Source organism: Leptomonas pyrrhocoris, assembly GCF_001293395.1.
Source record: "Leptomonas pyrrhocoris isolate H10 chromosome Unknown, whole genome shotgun sequence".
Classification (NCBI taxonomy): domain Eukaryota; phylum Euglenozoa; class Kinetoplastea; order Trypanosomatida; family Trypanosomatidae; genus Leptomonas; species Leptomonas pyrrhocoris.
Window position 1 is genome coordinate 227,650 of NW_015438388.1, and position 15,674 is coordinate 243,323.

The 15,674-nt window shown below is 59.1% G+C and overlaps 5 protein-coding genes across 7 annotated transcripts; all 5 read left to right on the forward strand.

Moving 5' to 3' along the window:
- Positions 1 to 299: 299 nt before the first annotated feature.
- Positions 300 to 3,839, forward strand: ABB37_09545 (hypothetical protein; the record flags this gene model as incomplete). The annotated part of the gene is made up of 1 exon (XM_015809085.1): positions 300 to 3,839. Exon 1 carries the CDS (start codon positions 453 to 455, stop codon positions 3,837 to 3,839), a length of 3,387 nt encoding a protein of 1,128 aa, XP_015652405.1. The 5' UTR covers positions 300 to 452.
- Positions 3,840 to 4,490: 651 nt separating this feature from the next.
- ABB37_09546 (hypothetical protein) lies at positions 4,491 to 8,531 on the forward strand (the record flags this gene model as incomplete). Its single annotated transcript, XM_015809086.1, has 1 exon — positions 4,491 to 8,531. Exon 1 carries the CDS (start codon positions 5,130 to 5,132, stop codon positions 8,529 to 8,531), a length of 3,402 nt encoding a protein of 1,133 aa, XP_015652406.1. The 5' UTR covers positions 4,491 to 5,129.
- Positions 8,532 to 9,150: 619 nt separating this feature from the next.
- ABB37_09547 (putative Mitotic centromere-associated kinesin (MCAK)) lies at positions 9,151 to 12,035 on the forward strand (the record flags this gene model as incomplete). The annotated part of the gene is made up of 1 exon (XM_015809087.1): positions 9,151 to 12,035. Exon 1 carries the CDS (start codon positions 9,249 to 9,251, stop codon positions 12,033 to 12,035), a length of 2,787 nt encoding a protein of 928 aa, XP_015652407.1. The 5' UTR covers positions 9,151 to 9,248.
- An 836-nt stretch (positions 12,036 to 12,871) lies between these two features.
- Positions 12,872 to 13,997, forward strand: ABB37_09548 (hypothetical protein; the record flags this gene model as incomplete). Its single annotated transcript, XM_015809088.1, has 1 exon — positions 12,872 to 13,997. The coding sequence occupies exon 1, from the start codon at positions 12,987 to 12,989 to the stop codon at positions 13,995 to 13,997; it is 1,011 nt and encodes a 336-aa protein (XP_015652408.1). The 5' UTR covers positions 12,872 to 12,986.
- Positions 13,998 to 14,496: 499 nt separating this feature from the next.
- On the forward strand, positions 14,497 to 15,568 carry ABB37_09549 (hypothetical protein; the record flags this gene model as incomplete). 3 transcript variants are annotated; one of them, XM_015809089.1, is made up of 1 exon in its annotated part: positions 14,497 to 15,568. In XM_015809089.1, the coding sequence occupies exon 1, from the start codon at positions 14,591 to 14,593 to the stop codon at positions 15,566 to 15,568; it is 978 nt and encodes a 325-aa protein (XP_015652409.1). In that variant the 5' UTR covers positions 14,497 to 14,590. The 3 variants fall into 3 exon arrangements, with proteins under 3 accessions (XP_015652409.1, XP_015652410.1, XP_015652411.1); XM_015809090.1 differs by having other exon boundaries at positions 14,526 to 15,568; XM_015809091.1 differs by having other exon boundaries at positions 14,532 to 15,568.
- Between the last annotated feature and the right edge of the window lie 106 nt (positions 15,569 to 15,674).

The window sequence follows — 15,674 nt, forward strand, 5'->3', positions numbered from 1 at the left end:
CACGAATTGTAATGAAAGAGAGCTATACAAGCTTTTCTTCTTTCCTCTGATGCACTTGGCCCTACCGTTGAACTCCTTTGACGTTGGTGGAGGGTGGGTGGACTCTCTTTCCCTACCCCTCCCCTCTCTGTCATTCGTGGACTGATGAATGCGTCCGCCGCTCTTTTGATAGGCAGGGTCGGGAGCAGCGTAGCAGGAGGGCTCTCGTCGACTCGCGACGGTTGAACGGGGCTTTTACTCCTTCTTATCTCCTTCTTCTCCCCCTTCCTCTCGATACATTTCTCGCCGGCTGCTTCAAAAGTACGCAATACGTAAAACAAGTCGGCCGTGTTCAGTGCGTACGCGAGCGAACGTGCTCGGCCGGTGCTTTCTCTTTTCCTCATATACTGTGCAATCCGTCATCATTGTTTTCTTCTTCTTCTCTGTATTCACCACCTCAGCAGGCGCCTTTCATGTCGTCCTCCTACACCTCGTTGGAGGACCTGGGGACGGTGGCCCTTTCGCACCGCAGCGAGATCGAGGAGGTGAAGCGCCAGCTCGACATTAAGCACGGCTACTTCGACGCGTGGATGTACGGCTTCTTGGAAAATAAGAAATTCGACATCGAGGAGACGGTGGCGAAGTTGCACCGCCGCTTTGCGATGGAGGTGAATGAGCTGGCCACCTACGAGTTCTCAGACTTCATGCGTGCCTCGTTGCGCAAAGGCATTATTCAAGATATCGGCGTGGACAAGGCGGGCCGGGTCGCCTTCTACATCAACACCAAGCGGGACTTCCCACAGTCGAGGTACCGCGATGAGCAGCGACGCACCTTTGATATGTTCGTCAGCTACGGCACGCGTCTGCGCAAGGAGAACAGGCGAGCGCAGATTGTGATGCTCATCAACCAAGACGGGGCAAGCCTCTTCAAGAACGTGGACATGACCTTCCAGGCCGACGTCGCCCTCCGCATCGCCAAGTTCTACCCGGGCGGGGTGGACAAGATGTACATCTGCAAGATGAACCGGACGCTGGCGGCCATGGCGAAGCCGATCTTCAAGACGCTGCCCGCCATTGTGTCGGACCGCATTCAAATCGTGGACGCCGGCGACATCAAGGACGGTGTGCTCCTCGACCTCTTCGACGAAGACGTGCTGCCGATCGCGCTGGGCGGCAAGAACGACTGCGACAACGAGGAGCACTGGAATGCGTACGCCGACCGCGTCGAGAAATACTACGCGGACCTGAAGCGCGCCGTGAATGAGCGCGGCCTCACCGTGAAGGAGTGGGAGCTGCAGACGATTGGGATTGACGTGGACGCGGCAGAGAGCGGTGGGCACGCCGCTGATTCGCATGCCACCGCCCCCCAAGCGGAGGCCTTGGCGTACTCGGTGCGGTCGCTCGCCCTGCGCACGACCTCGCACGAGGCCTCGCCCTTCCTTACGCGGACAAGCTCGCAGCTCTTCACCAGGCGGCCGCCGGACTCGGCAGACCCCGATCTGAAGCCCCTCATCACGTGTGCGACGGCGATGGAGTCCGCCGTGACCCCGCTGTACGATGACGCGTCAGCTGGCGGCGCCGGCAACGATGAGCCGGGGACGCGCCTGACGTGGGCGGAGGTCGTTGCCCCGATGCCGCGCGACTTCGCGCTCTTCTTTCTGGACGAGCTGGTGCGGTGGCGCACGGCGGTCGAGAATGCGGAAATAGCGGAGCGGTACAGACTGCTAGACCGCTACGTCTCCGGCACCCGCACGGTGGCGGAGCGGGGCATGCGTGGGCTGAACGTACGCGACAAGAAGTGGTACAGCGGTGTCCCGTACCCGCTGCAGGCGCTGTACCAAATTGTACTCATGGGCATCACCGTGTTTAACGTGGTGTACTTCATCGCCGCACTGATCTTCCTCGCGGTGTTCTGCGCAGATGTCATCGTCACCATCTTCTTTGGCTTCTTTGTGAAGCCGAGCTACGTCTTTCCGCTGAGTGCCGTGCTGCTGATGGTCGCCATCCAAGGCGCATGCTTGTGCTCGCGGGCGGTGGACATCATCTCCGCCATCTACCAAGGCCGGGTGATCCCGGTGTTTGAGTGCGTTGGCAGCTACTGGGGCACCGTGGCCGAGGTGTGTCTCTTCTTCGTCACGGTGGCCATCCAGTTCATCATTTTTATCGTATACGCACGTCGCGACAACCCACTACGAGGACTGGAGGTGTCCTTCTGCACGGGGTGGATCTGCGCACTCCTCATCATCTGCGTCACACACGTCTTCTTCTTCACCGGCATCTTTGCCTCCGCCAGCTCACGCGACACGGAGAACCGAATGGGGGCGCTGCCGTTCTTTCTTACCTTCAACTTTGGTGGCGGTACGGTGGACAAGTCGATTGAGGTGGATACCCGCTTCCTGCTGCGCACGTCGTCGTACGTCATCTGCGGCATTCCGCTGGTGGTCAGCATGCTGTTCGGCATCGGCTTCCTCATCAGCCGCATCGTGTCGCTCTACGTCTCCACCTTTGCTGCCGCCATCACAGCCGCCTTTGTCGTCCACTACTACTCCGACAACCTGTCCAACACGCTCACGGGAGCCCTGATGCGGCTGACGCTGTGGATGCTGACCATCGTGTGGTGCTACGTCACCTTCTCCTTTGGCTTCCGCGACTACGACCGGGAGTACGGCGCCAGCGTCATCGTGTCCTCCATCCTAAACGGCATCTTTGTGATACTCGCGGTGAACTCCCTGCACCTGCCGGGGCACAGCCGGCTGCTGCGCATCTCCTTTGTGATTGTCCTGCTGTACATCTTCGCCTGCTGGATTTGTGTCTTTCCTCTCGTGTCGTGGCGCATGGGGCTCTTCTGTCTCGCCATCATGGTGCACAACGTGGTCAACATCATCTTCGCCCCGCGCGCGCTGACGGGCATCCACGGCTCCTTCTTTCTCTCCGCAGCGGTACTCCTTCTGGGCATCTCGTGTGTGCTGCTCGGGTGGTACGGCACGACGCTGCTGAACACCACACCGCAGAGCCTGCCCTCCGGTCCCGCCACCACCCTCCCGCTGTCCAATCTACAGATGTACCACCAATACCCCGTCTGCACGTTGGCAATGGGGGCGGACAGAAGCATCAGCATGGTGGACATCTCCCTCTTGAATGAGGTGGTCGCCGCACGCACGGAGGCGGTGCGGACGGTGGACTTCAACAACTGGTTCGGCTCGCGTGGGGTCACCTACTCCGGTGTCGTGAAGCACTTTGAGGCGGACGGCGTCTCTTGGGACATGCACCGCTTCGACATGCCCGCCGCCGCGAATACGACGGTGCTGGTGTTGAATAACCGGTACGCTATGTCCTCCATCGTCGGCACCGTTGGCTGGATCGACGCGATCGCCCTGTCGCCGCTGAGCATCTTTATGCCGTACGAGATGATCAACACGATGGTGTACATCATATCTTTCGCCACCCGGCTCGTGCCTTTTGCGGGTGCGGATCTCGCAACGGAGTTGGCAGCATTCATCAGCGGAGAAAAGGCAGTGCTGACGACAGAAGTGATTTTGACGGCGACGGGGCTGGCTGGCGGGTTTCTGGGCGCGGCCGCCGCCCGCACCGAGACGCAGTCCATTCTTTTCGCCTCGCCGGGGCTCATGCAGTGTGCGCGCAAGATGGGGGTGGACTACGCGGCGTACCACAAATACGTGCTGTCCGTCGGGGCCTATCTGGGTGCGCTCAATTACATTGGCGGCCAGGACTCCACCATCTCTCAGCGGATCCAGTGCTCCGGCTCCGCGCTGCACTGCATGCGCTCGCAGTTCTTTTCGACCGCCCTCATCGAGGCCTGCGGCGACGCCCACGGCCGGAGACACGTTGGAGCGAAATAGGTGCAGAGAGTGCGGGGGCATGAGAGCCACGTACATACGCTGTGGCACTGCACGCGCTGTTATGGATGTTGGTGCGCTGTTCTTCAGAGCGTGAGAGAAAATGCTAGATGCCTCGTTGTTGGCGCCGCGTTGTTTGTTGTTTACTGCGATTCGAATCTCTCTCTATTTATGGGGGAACTGATTGTATGTCCAGTGCCTCAAGGTAGAATGCCAGCAACCTGCGTTACGTTGTTATTGTGCTGTACTGTAACGGCACGACAAGGGAAGAGGAAAGCGCTGCGGAGCGCTTCATCGTTTACGACGATCGTTGCCTTCACTTTTCCTTTCCTGCACAATGGTCTTCGTTTGGGCCGCCCTCGCAACGCCTCCGTCTTACTCCAGCCTTTGTTTGTTCTGTGTGCCATTTCATTGAAAGCAGCGAAAGAGCTCCCGCTTCATCGACAACTTCGACTTTCCTCATAGCGACAGTGCTTCTCCTTTGCCTTGCTTCTTCTCACGGTGCGCGAAAGAAAAAAATCACTTCCGATGATGCCACGAGAGCAAGCTCGCGCAGTGCTCTGCTGAGTTTCAGTTAGGCTTATTTCCAGGTCCTGCAACTGTCGCCTCTCCTCTTTTCTCTGTTCCCTTTCCTTCACTTGTTCTTGCGATTCCAGTTGCGGGTTTGGTGAGCACTTGCAGGGCCGCTGGGAACGGTTCTGCTACACGGACGTGCCCACCACTCTCTTCTCTCTCTTCTTCCGCCTCCTCCTGGTTGGGGTCTAAAGGCCTTTAAACGGCTGTAGAGCGTGGCGTGGCACCCTTTTGTTTTATTCGTGGCGGAGATCGGCTAAGAGAGCGGATTCCGCCGTCAAAACTTTTTTTCTCTCCTGTTTGCCGGTCCGTTTCCTATGCAGCGATACGATCTTCTCTATTTATTTCCTGCGTCTTCTTTTGTTTTTTTTGAATAGCTACGTACGCAGTTCTTGCTGCTTCTATTTCTTCCAGCGTTGAGGTGCGTCGTCGCGTATCTCGGCGTTGCTGCGAGCGTAGTCCGGCGTGTGGGTTTCAGCTCTTTTTTCCTCGCCTCTTGTCCTCTCCCGCTGCTTGGCTGTCGCAGCGTGTCGAACACCTCATTGTTGGTTTTTGGTTTTACGGGCCTTCGTCGCAATCTGAGTCCCCCTTCTTACCTTTTTTTAACGTAGATCTTTCGCCTCTCTACCGCGGTGGCGCAAACACTCTTTGGGGATCTCTCATAGGCACTCTTCGTCCTTTTCTTCTGTTTTCCTTTCTTCTCTCAGCTGTGCATGGGCCATGTCAAACGCACCGGTGCTGCTGGACATCGGCACCGATGCCCTTGCCCACCAGGCGGAGGTGGACGAGGTGAAGCGCCGCATGGGCATCACGCACCACTACTTCGACTGCTGGATCTACGGCTTTCTTGAGAACAAGAATTTCAACATCGATGAGGCCGTGGCGAAGCTGCAGCGCCGCGCCGACTTCGAGCGGGAGCAGCTGGCCACCTACAATGTGACGGACTGGATGATGGAGAACATGCGCAAAGGCATCATCCAGGTCGTCGGCAACGATAAGGCGGGCCGCGTCACGCTGTACGTCACCACCGCACGCGACAAGCCGCAGAGCTCGCGCCGCGAGGAGAGTCGCATGAATTTTGACATGTTCGTCAACTACGCCACACGGCTGCGTCCGGAGAGCAAACGTTGTCAGATGGCGATGCTCATCAACCAAGACAAGAGCAGCATGATGAGCAATCTGGACATGACCTTCCAGGCCGACATCGCCCTCCGCATCGCCAAGTTCTACCCGGGCTGCGTGGACAAGATGTACATCTGCAAGATGGGTCGCCTGCTCTCAGCCCTCGCCAAGCCGATCTTCTCGCGTCTGCCCGCCATCGTCTCGGACCGCATCATCATCGTGTCTGACTCGGACATCAAGAACGGAAAGCTGCTGGAGCTCTACGATGAAAACGTGCTGCCGATCGCGCTGGGCGGCAAGAACGACTGCGACAAGCAGGAGAACTACGACCGCTTCGCGACGACGGTCAGCGCGTACTTTTCTCAGCTGAAGGCGGCCGTGCTGCGAGGAGATAGCGTGAAGGAATGGGAACTGAACAACCTCCGTGCGGGGGGCTACATCGAAGAGTTATCTCGCATGGACGCACTGAAGCGCAGCGTCATTGAACCGGGTTCCTCCATGCGCGGCGCCACCCCCTCTCTGTACGACACAAACCTCTTGGGGCTGGATCACAACACCTCTTTCAGCGAACACAGCTTCTCCCAGCGCTCGCCCGGGGAGGTGTACGTCGACATTGATGACGACGCCAACTTACTCACGTGCGACACCGTCGGCACGGAAATGGTGCGGCGGCGCAACTCGGATCTGCTGTATCGGCACAGCATCGGGTCTGTGCAGACGACGCCCACGCAGCGAGACTTGTTCACGGAGTACGTTACGCAGTACGCCACCATCGAGACGTTCTTCCGCATCAGCCTGATGGAGATGCACGAGCGGGAGTGGCTGCAGATTGTGCAGTGGGAGCTGCAGGAGCGCCGCACCCTCTGCGACGACGAAGGCGTCATTCGCGGCGACAAGCTGCTCGCTGGGCTGCCGCCCGCGCTGCTCATGGTGGCGAAAGGATTCCTCTGGCTGTGCCTCATGGTGAACTCCTTCTTCTTTTTTGTCGGCACGTGCTTCATCGCCCTCCTCGGGGTCCTGGTTCTCATCAACATCTTCTTCGCCATGTTTGTGAAGCCCTTCCAGGCCTTTCTGTACGGCGCGGCATTTATCGTGGTGGCGTGCCAATTTGTCATCTTCTGCTCCCGCGGCTTCGATGTGGCCCGCAACACCTTCCAAGGACGCGTCATTCAAGCGCTCAAAGCCTTTGGTGGGAAGGCGTTAGCATTCCAGCTCGTCATCGACGTCGGCTGCGTCGTTGGCTACTTTGTGCTCTTCTGCGTCATGGCGGCCCGCTACGATGTGCTGACGGGGCTGCAGTACAGCCTCGCCTACGGCTGGATCGTCGCGGTGTGTCTCATCTTCATCTACCACGTCGTCTTCGCCTTCGGCTTCCGCACCGTCAACAAGCGCTCCTACGCGCACGGCAGCCGGCAGAACAACGCCGAGGCCACGCTGTACCTCTTCATGGAGGTGGAGATGGACGACGAGAGCGCGGAGGATCGCTGCCCGCCGACGGAGGTGCTCCTGCTGACGCTGGTCGGTGTCTTCTCCGTCGCGATGGGCGTGGCGTGGCTGACCGGCGGCGGGTTCTTCTTTCTGTGCGCCGTCGTCGTCGCGCAGGCGGTGCTGCTGCTGCTGTGCACCGTCTTCATGTCCGCCCACAACGTGGGCGCGTCGTCTAACATCACCGTCTGCGGCGTCTTCTATGCCTCGATGTTCTGGATGGACGCCGTCTTCACGATGTCGCAGAACACGTGGTACAACCAGTGGGGCGGCTCGATGCTGGCCGTCCTCTTCGTTATGCTCTTCTTTGTCGTTCTTGGCATGGTGAGCGTCTACGGGCCGTGGAAGGGGGCCGTGCGACGGTGGCTCTTTCGTGTGTCGTGGCTGCTGCTGCTGCTGCACATGATTGGGTGTGTGGTGGGGCTGCTGGTGCTGAACTACCGTACGGGTCTCTTTGTGGTGGCGCTGGTCATACATCTGCTGCTGTGCATCGTGCGCACCAACGAGGCGTCGAATCACTACGGCGTCTTCACCATGACGGCCGCCTTCACACTGGTGCTGCTCACCTGCTGCCTCATGGGCCACTCCAGCATGCGGGACGTGTACAGCGGGTCGGTGAGCAACTCCATCATGCCTCGCTACGCAGATCGCTTTCGTAATGTCCGTAGCAGCGGCAGTGGCGTTGCCGCCGTCGATTGGCAGCGCTCCCACGCCGACAACGGCACCTTCGCCGCCCCCTCGCAGGTGATGCCGCCGCTCTGCCTGAGTCGCTTCGCACCCACTCTTGACATCGTCGGCATGGCACTCTTCGCCAAGCTGGGCCTCAACCTGGACCAGGTGAGTCAAGATGAGGATTTAGCCCGCTGGTTCCCGTCGTACCACCGCATCTCCATCGCCAACATGACAGAGGAGAACTTCGTGCACGTGTCTGCCTTTCGTGAGGAGACGTCGACGCGCAACACGACGGTGTTGGTGGTGCGTCCTGGCACGGATGTGATGCTCCTGATCGAGTCTATGACAATGTGGATTGACACGTACGCGCTGTCCTTCTTTTCCTTCCTGACACCCGCCCCCTACGTTGAGAAGCTGCTGCCCTACCTCTCCTTTATGCAGGACATGGTGCCACTGCGGTGGAAGACGTCGGTGACGGCCACCTCGAAAACAGTGCGGCGCCTGCTGGGCAACGTGGAGACGGGTACGTCTAACGAGACGTATTACGTGGTGAGTCACGGTCCGTTGGGCAGCTACGCCGCTGTCGTGGGCCTGCAAACTGGGGTGCCCAGCCTGCGCAGCATCGTCTTCTCGGGGTCGCCGATTGCGCTGTCGAGGTTTGACCTGCACCTGACGGAGGAGACGCTGGCGCAGCGGCTGTTGGCGGTTCAGACGATGCAGACGGTCTTCTCGACGTGGTATCTGCGCTCCGCCTCCACGCAGTACATCCCCTGCCGCCTGGGCGGCACCACGTGTGACCGCATCAACACCACCATCGACGAACTGAACACGCTTTGCTCTTGATCAGAGACGGTGGAACAGACAGAAGAAAGAGAAATTGTATTATTAAATGTGCTATTAAAAACCAAATTGACTGCAATACAACTATAACGGTGCTGTGGAGCACGTGTACACGGCTTTGAGCAAATAACTCTCCTATCCCTCTGAGACTTTAACTACCCCTTTCGTCTTGTAACCCAGTATCGAGTAGATGTCTTCTGATTCGGTTGTTGGCGTGCTATTGCTATGTTGTACATCTTAGACCGCCGCATTGTTATTACTATGTTCACCTCACTTCTTTGCGTTTGCCATCGTAAATACCTCCTTACGGGTCCATCTAGTGTTGAAGTTCTACGTGAAGTGAGGGCTGAGCCGCCTTTGACGCAGTCGACGGTACTATTCGACTTCAACACTTTACGCTGAGTGCGCCACGGCGGACTTCATGCATAACCGTGACGTGTGTGTTCTCTGCAGCGCTCCTGTACGTGCCGTACGGAGTTTTTCTGCTTCATCGCCGCTTCATTGAGAGGCGGCAGCAACTCAAACACGACGCCACGCCTCTGCCCACCTTTCTTTGCAACTTCATACCTTTTTTTTTACTTCCTGTTCTGCTTTGTTCTCCCTCGCGACCACCCGCCCATGCAGCGGCATCCGCACGCAGCACCTTACTGATTATACCCATCCAAGTTCCTCTCCGTTGTGTAGCTCTTCCTCTTCTCGACTACTATACAGCATAGAAGAATGGGCGCAGCCGCCGATGGCTCTCCGTGGGCTTCCAAGGCAGAGGCCAGCGCGCAGCAGGCACGGCGCTTCTCCCTGCGGCGCGAGGCCCCACTCGACGAGCTCCCTCCGCTGCCACCGCTCGTGCGGCCGCATCCGGAGTCCACCGCGCCGTCGCTCGAGCACACGCCTCTTTCCATCGCGAGTCATCCAATCGCCCCGCTGGCTCGACGACGCACGAGTACTACGGAAATCGAACGACACACCGCGGGTGACCTCGCCGTGCCCTCCGTCTCCACCCTCAATCGCGAGTTCAGCCGTCTCTCCCTCGCCTACGCCGGCATGCGTGAAGAGGCCGGTGACGGGCTGCCCAGCAGCGCCGCGACGCACCATGCGGGCCGCACCACGCGCCGCACCTCCGCCCCCGTTGCGCAGCATCCATCGCTCCCACAGCGCAGCCGCCCAGAGTCGGGCATGAGTGCACCGACGCTGATCACCAGCAGCACCGCGGCACCGCAGCGACGACTTTTGGATGCGGCGCCGACGCGGCCTCCGCCTCGGCGAGCGTCACTCGGTGTGCCGGAGCCGCCGCACCGAGTGAAGGACAGTCACGCACCGGCGGAGGTCCGAGACACCGCCAAATTGAATTCGTCGTCGTGGTCTCTTCCACCTGAATCGAACACACCAACCGTTGTGGACGGCCCTCTTCGGGCCGCACCGCCTGAGCCGAGCGAGGCGACGTCGGTGGCCCGGCAGCCCACCACACCGAAAGCGACGACAGCGGCGCGCGATGGAGGGGAGGACAAAGCGAACGACGACGGCAATTTGGCCAGTCCCCTGCCGCGGAATCCCGCAGCGGCGAAAGATGCCCCCGCTGCACCGCACGGCAAAGGGAAGGGCAGAGACGGCCGCATTATGGTGGTGGTGCGCAAACGCCCCCTCGCCGCAAATGAAGAAGGCCCCGACTGTGTTCAGGTCAACGGCCCGCACGTGCGAGTCGCCGTGACGAAGCAGCGCGTCGACCTGAGCAGCTACGAGGAGAACAGCGACTACATCTTCGACCACGTCTACGACTCCACAGCCAGCAACACCGACATCTACGCCACCTCGGTAAAAGATTTGCTGACGGTCAGTCTTGCAGGGGGCAGTGCGTCGTGCTTCGCCTACGGTCAGACGGGCAGTGGCAAGACGTACACGATGATGGGCACAGACAGCGAGCGCGGGCTTTATCTGCTGGCCGCTGGGGATCTCTTTGGTCGTCTCGGCGCGGGTCAGAGGCTTTGTGTCTGCTTCTACGAGATCTACTGCAACTCCCTCTTCGACCTGCTGAATCGACGCCACCCCATCGTGCTGCGCGAGGACGCGAACCGTCGGGTGAACCTCTGCGGTGTCGTCTGGCGGGCCGTGTCGGACGTGTCGGAGCTGTGGCAGCTGATGAAGGCCGGCATGCAGCAGCGCCGCACTGGCAGCACCAGCGCCAACGAGCACTCCAGCCGCTCCCACGCCGTTCTCTCCATCCGCATTGAGGACTGCGCCCGCCTCGACTTCGTCGGCACCGTCAACTTCGTCGACCTCGCGGGGAGTGAGCGGGCAGCCGACACATCCGCCAACGACCGCGTGACGCGGCTGGAGAGCGCAGAGATCAACAAGTCGCTGCTGGCCCTGAAAGAGTGCATCCGCGCGCTGGACGAGAAGAAGAAGCACGTTCCGTTTCGTGGCTCTCGCCTGACAGAGGTGTTGCGCGACAGCTTTGCGGGGAACAGCAAGACGGTGATGATCGCGGCAGTGTCCCCCGGCTCGCACAACCACGAGCACAGCAACAACACACTCCGCTACGCATTTCGGGTAAAGGGACTCAGCATCGCGTCGGTGGAGCCGAGCAAGGCCCGCAATGTGCCACGTCCGTACGTCCCCGCGCCACGGAGCCGGTCCAACGTGGGAACCGAAGAGACGCCCAACGTGCCTAACCCACTGACACGTGATGTACGGCGCAAAGATGGCGCTGGCGTGGAAGACGGCGCTGTTCGATCGCCCACAAATCGGCGACACGCTCGCAAGGGACGACACAACCACCACAGGAGCCCGACACACCGCCACGGCGTTGACGATGACAGCACCAGCAACGCATCCACCGCGGCGGCTATGAGCCGGTTGACGGAGATGATGGAACTGAGCTCCATGGCGGAGATGCGGGCACGTCGTGCGTCTCAGCAGCGAAGTGGCGACCCAGCGAAGAGCAGCCACGCCTCCAACCGGCCAGACATCTCTTCTCTTCTTTCGCTGCAGCAGGAGGAGCCCTCGTCCCGGCGCAGTGCCCTGCGTCCCATTTACAAAGCCCCTCCAACAGGCCTGCTTCTGCCCCGCAGCACCAGCACGCTCAGCTCGGCGTCGTCAAACGTTGGCTCCTCTCTCCGTGGCAACGCCCAACCGCTGCCGCCTCTCGGCTCCGCTGGCTCGCCGCGTGTGCTGGAGGACATGGCCGCATTGGAGCGCCGCCTCACCCACCAAATTATGTGTCAGCTTCGCCGCGACCTCGGCAACCAGCTCGAGGACGTTCTGTCCGAGAAGGACGCGATGATTGCGGCCCTGCGACGGGAGAACGATGCGTTGCGCAAAGAACTCAAGCGCACGCAGCAGGAAAACGGCCGCTCGGACAGCTTCCCCTCGCGGCACGAGGTGGGAGGCCGACGGAGCGGGACGATGACGCTTGCTTTCTACCCACCTTCACCGAGCATCCTGAATGAGCTCAGCTCCTCTGGTGCGTCTCTATCTGCTCCGTCCGATGACATCGCCTATCGGGTGATCTAAATTTCTTCCTTTTTTTAAATAGCTGGAACACCACATGAGAAGGTATCACACGTGCGCTTACAATGTGTGTTAGTGGAAGTGTTTTGACAGGCTTCTCTTATATATATACCGACTGCTGGCATGACGTGCAGCACGTCAACCGCCAAAACGGCGTCTGCCTGCGTAGAACTAGATGAGTTCTTTTTTTTTTGCTTACTCTCTCTATTTCCTTTTTCCCGTCTTCTCCTGTTTCGTTTCGATGTATCATAGGTAGAGCTCAGCGTTCGAAAATGGAACTGTGGACCCAACCTGCTGAGCTGCGTTACGTTCGGGGCTTTGGGCGGTGCCGCCACTGCACTCCGTCGACGCACTATTCTTTGCTGTCACGTACGACTGGAATAACGGGCTGAACTGCGCGGTTGGTTTGCATAGGCTTCACGAGGCTGGTCAGCAAGCTTCATTCTCTTCCTTTTTAAATTTTTCTTCATTTCCTATCCTGTTGCTTGGGTTGTGAGTCCGCAAGAATTTATTCAATACGTGAGGATGATTGACGACGACTGTGTTCTTCCAACGAGTCGAGGTAAAGCGCTTACTAAGGGACGTACGATCCTCTGTCTTGCATCTTGCTCTCTGATGGAGTATGGAGCGGCTGTTTGGCTTGTCTGCTTCTTTGCCGTTGAATGCGTGTAGACGTCTTTGTTATGCAGCCTTTATGGATCGACTTGTTAAGGCGGTCCGATACATTCATATATGCATTGTTAAGTTTCCCTAGCAGAATGCATAGACCAATTTATCGTCCCTTCCCTATTTTACCGCCCTCCTTGTTTATTGCACTCGCTCACTCGTCGCGGTGGCGCAGATTGTCTTACTGCCTCAGCGGACTCGACAGCACCGCTCTCTCCCTGCCCTCTTCTGCATCCCCGCATCTTCTTGTGTGCATTCATTGAAACCACCAACCCTCTTCCCCTCGCCATGCGCCTTCTCCACAAGTGCGATCTCTTTCGAGTCGTGCAGGACAAGGAGAACCACCTCACACCTGCCACACCGTACGGCGCAGCGGTGAGCATCGTCACCACCGTCCTCCTGGTCGTCCTCCTCCTCGGCGAGGTACACGGATACTTCAGTGGACACAAGAACTGCCATATCACCCCCTCCGCCTTCAAGAACACCTTAGAGGAGGACGCACGACGGCAGGTCGACACGATCCACTATGCCATTACGCTGCCCTACCTTCCCTGTCACCGTATTACGACGGAGACGATGACCGGCTACGGTCACGACAGAGACGCCGAGAAGGATGCTCGCATAAAGTACTTCCACATCCCATACGCGTCGACCATCGCGAACACGTCTGCGGAGTACCTTCCAGGTGCGCTGCCAAGTGAAAGCCTTCGCGGCTGCTTCATCAGAGGCACCACACCGCTCTCCAACGCGCACGCGTCCTTCAACGTCATTATCAAAGACTACGTGGTGCAGGACAGCATGAAGCTGCACCCCGACTTTGTGGTGAACGAGTTCTACATCGGCAATCAGTACAGCGACTGGGGTGTGCCGCAGATCCGTCGGCGGACGCTGCAGCCTCTCGCGGGCTTCAGAGCCCACTACGAACTGAGCGCACCCTACCTTTTTCAGTTCTACCTGCAGCTGATTCAAACCACGGTGGACCGGCCGGGCAAGGATGACCGCTTTGGCTACCAGTACACGGCCTACTACTCCATGCTGCGGTACGGCGGCGCTGGCCGAGCGCCCGGGCTCTACTTCGCCTATCAGCCCTCCTCTTACTCGATGGACTGCGAGGTGTCCTACGACACGGTCAGTCACTTCACGGTGAATTTGTGCGCCGTCGCGGGTGGCGTGTACACTGTGGCGGGCATCGTCGAGGCGGGACTGGAGTGGCTTGCGCGGAGGCGGCGACTGCGAGAGGCGTCGGCCCATAGCAAGCGCAACGCAGAGGCTCTCATGAAGGGTCCAGCAGAGAAGTAATACTGTTTTTGTCGCTGCTGCTGTTTGTCGACGTCATAGTATTGTTCCATTTGGCGAAGGTGTACCGAAAGGCTCGCGTGTGCTGTTGAGCTTCGTGGCTATTCTGTTGTGTCTCGACGTTGATGTTTGTGCTTCCGCTTGTCTCTGTTCCTGCAGTCGAGACTTTTTCTCCCATCTACCAGAGCCGTAGCGGCCATGTGTACATGCATATTTAAGAGGCAACGAAAAAGGCTACAAAAGACGAAGTATTAATTCACTTCGAATCGCCTACTTTATGGCGCGCTTAGTGCATCGCGCTCCGTCCGCTTCTTGTCGTATGCTGCATTACGTCGACGTGCGTGCGAGAGGGCACGGTCGCATCGTGCGTTTTCACTGGCAGGCGCGACGATCTCGAGGGATTAGACCCGGCTGCTGCTCCGCCTTGCGGTGCCGTCATCGCTGTTGCTGCTCAACTGGCTGCCGTCTCTTTCTACGCACCTCACCTTGTTTTCTGCTCACAAGCCGATTTGCTTTCTGTGCGTTTTCGTTAGGCGAAGATTCTTTCCGATAAAAGGGTCTGCCTGTCTTCTACACACGCACGCACACCCTTCGAAATGGATCTCCAGTTCAACTTAGCCAATACGCTGAAGACGCAGCTGACACGCGAACGGTGCGAGGAGCTGGAGCTCGACGGGTACACGGTGCTGGACCAGCAGCCCTTCCCGGACGCCGTGGCCAAAGAGTTCCTGCGCGAGATCAAGCACTGCTTCCACGACATCGACGGAGGCAAAATTCAAAATGAAGTGGAGTTTCTGACCGCCGATGGCCCGGTGAAGCTGACGAAGCCGCACATTTACGAGTGCGACCTCTACAATGCGGACATTCGTCAGCAGCTCCCCCTCTTCCGCGCCCTCTTTGACGGTCAGCTGGGCGAGTTGGTGGAGGTGTTGCGGGACAAGGTGGGCTGCTGCGAGGACCTGCTGCCGTGCGACACCGCCGACCTCGCCTCCCGTTCCGTCACGCTGAAGCTGCAGATGAACGAGGGCGGGGCATTTCCGTGGCACTACGACAACCCCGGCCGGCCCAACAAGCGCCGCCTCACCGTGGCCGTCTACCTCACCGAGGACTGGACGCCAGAAGTGGCGGGGGAGCTGCAACTCATGCCGTTTCTCGGGCCCTGCGTGACGGTGGCGCCTAAACTCTGCACCGTGGCCTTCTTCAAGTCGGATGCCACGCTGCACCGCGTGCGGCCCATCGTGTCCGCCGTGGGGAAGGTACGCTACTGCTTCACGATTTGGTTCGATGGAGCCTTGACGAACAGCGACGACGATCTCTTTCTGAAGATGCACCATCTGGAGGAAGACGCCATCCCCTTTCTGCGCCGCAGCGCCGTGCAGCGCACCCTTTCCCGGGCGGTGTACGCGAAGGAGTACGAGCAGTCGCTGGCGGACTGCTTTGGCGCGGACACGCCGGCCCTGAAGATGAGCCTGCGGGAGCACCACGCCCACCTGCAGCAGCTTCTCAAGCACGAAAAGGTGCGCAGTTTTCTCGAGGTGCTGCGCGACTACCGCGAAGACATCCGTCAGGAGTAGTTTCTGCGGTGCGTACCCCGCGTTCACTCTTTTGGTAGATCCGCGTTTAACTTGTGCTGCACGCCCGCAGTGGACTCCACACAAATCGTCGTCTGGTGGACGTCTT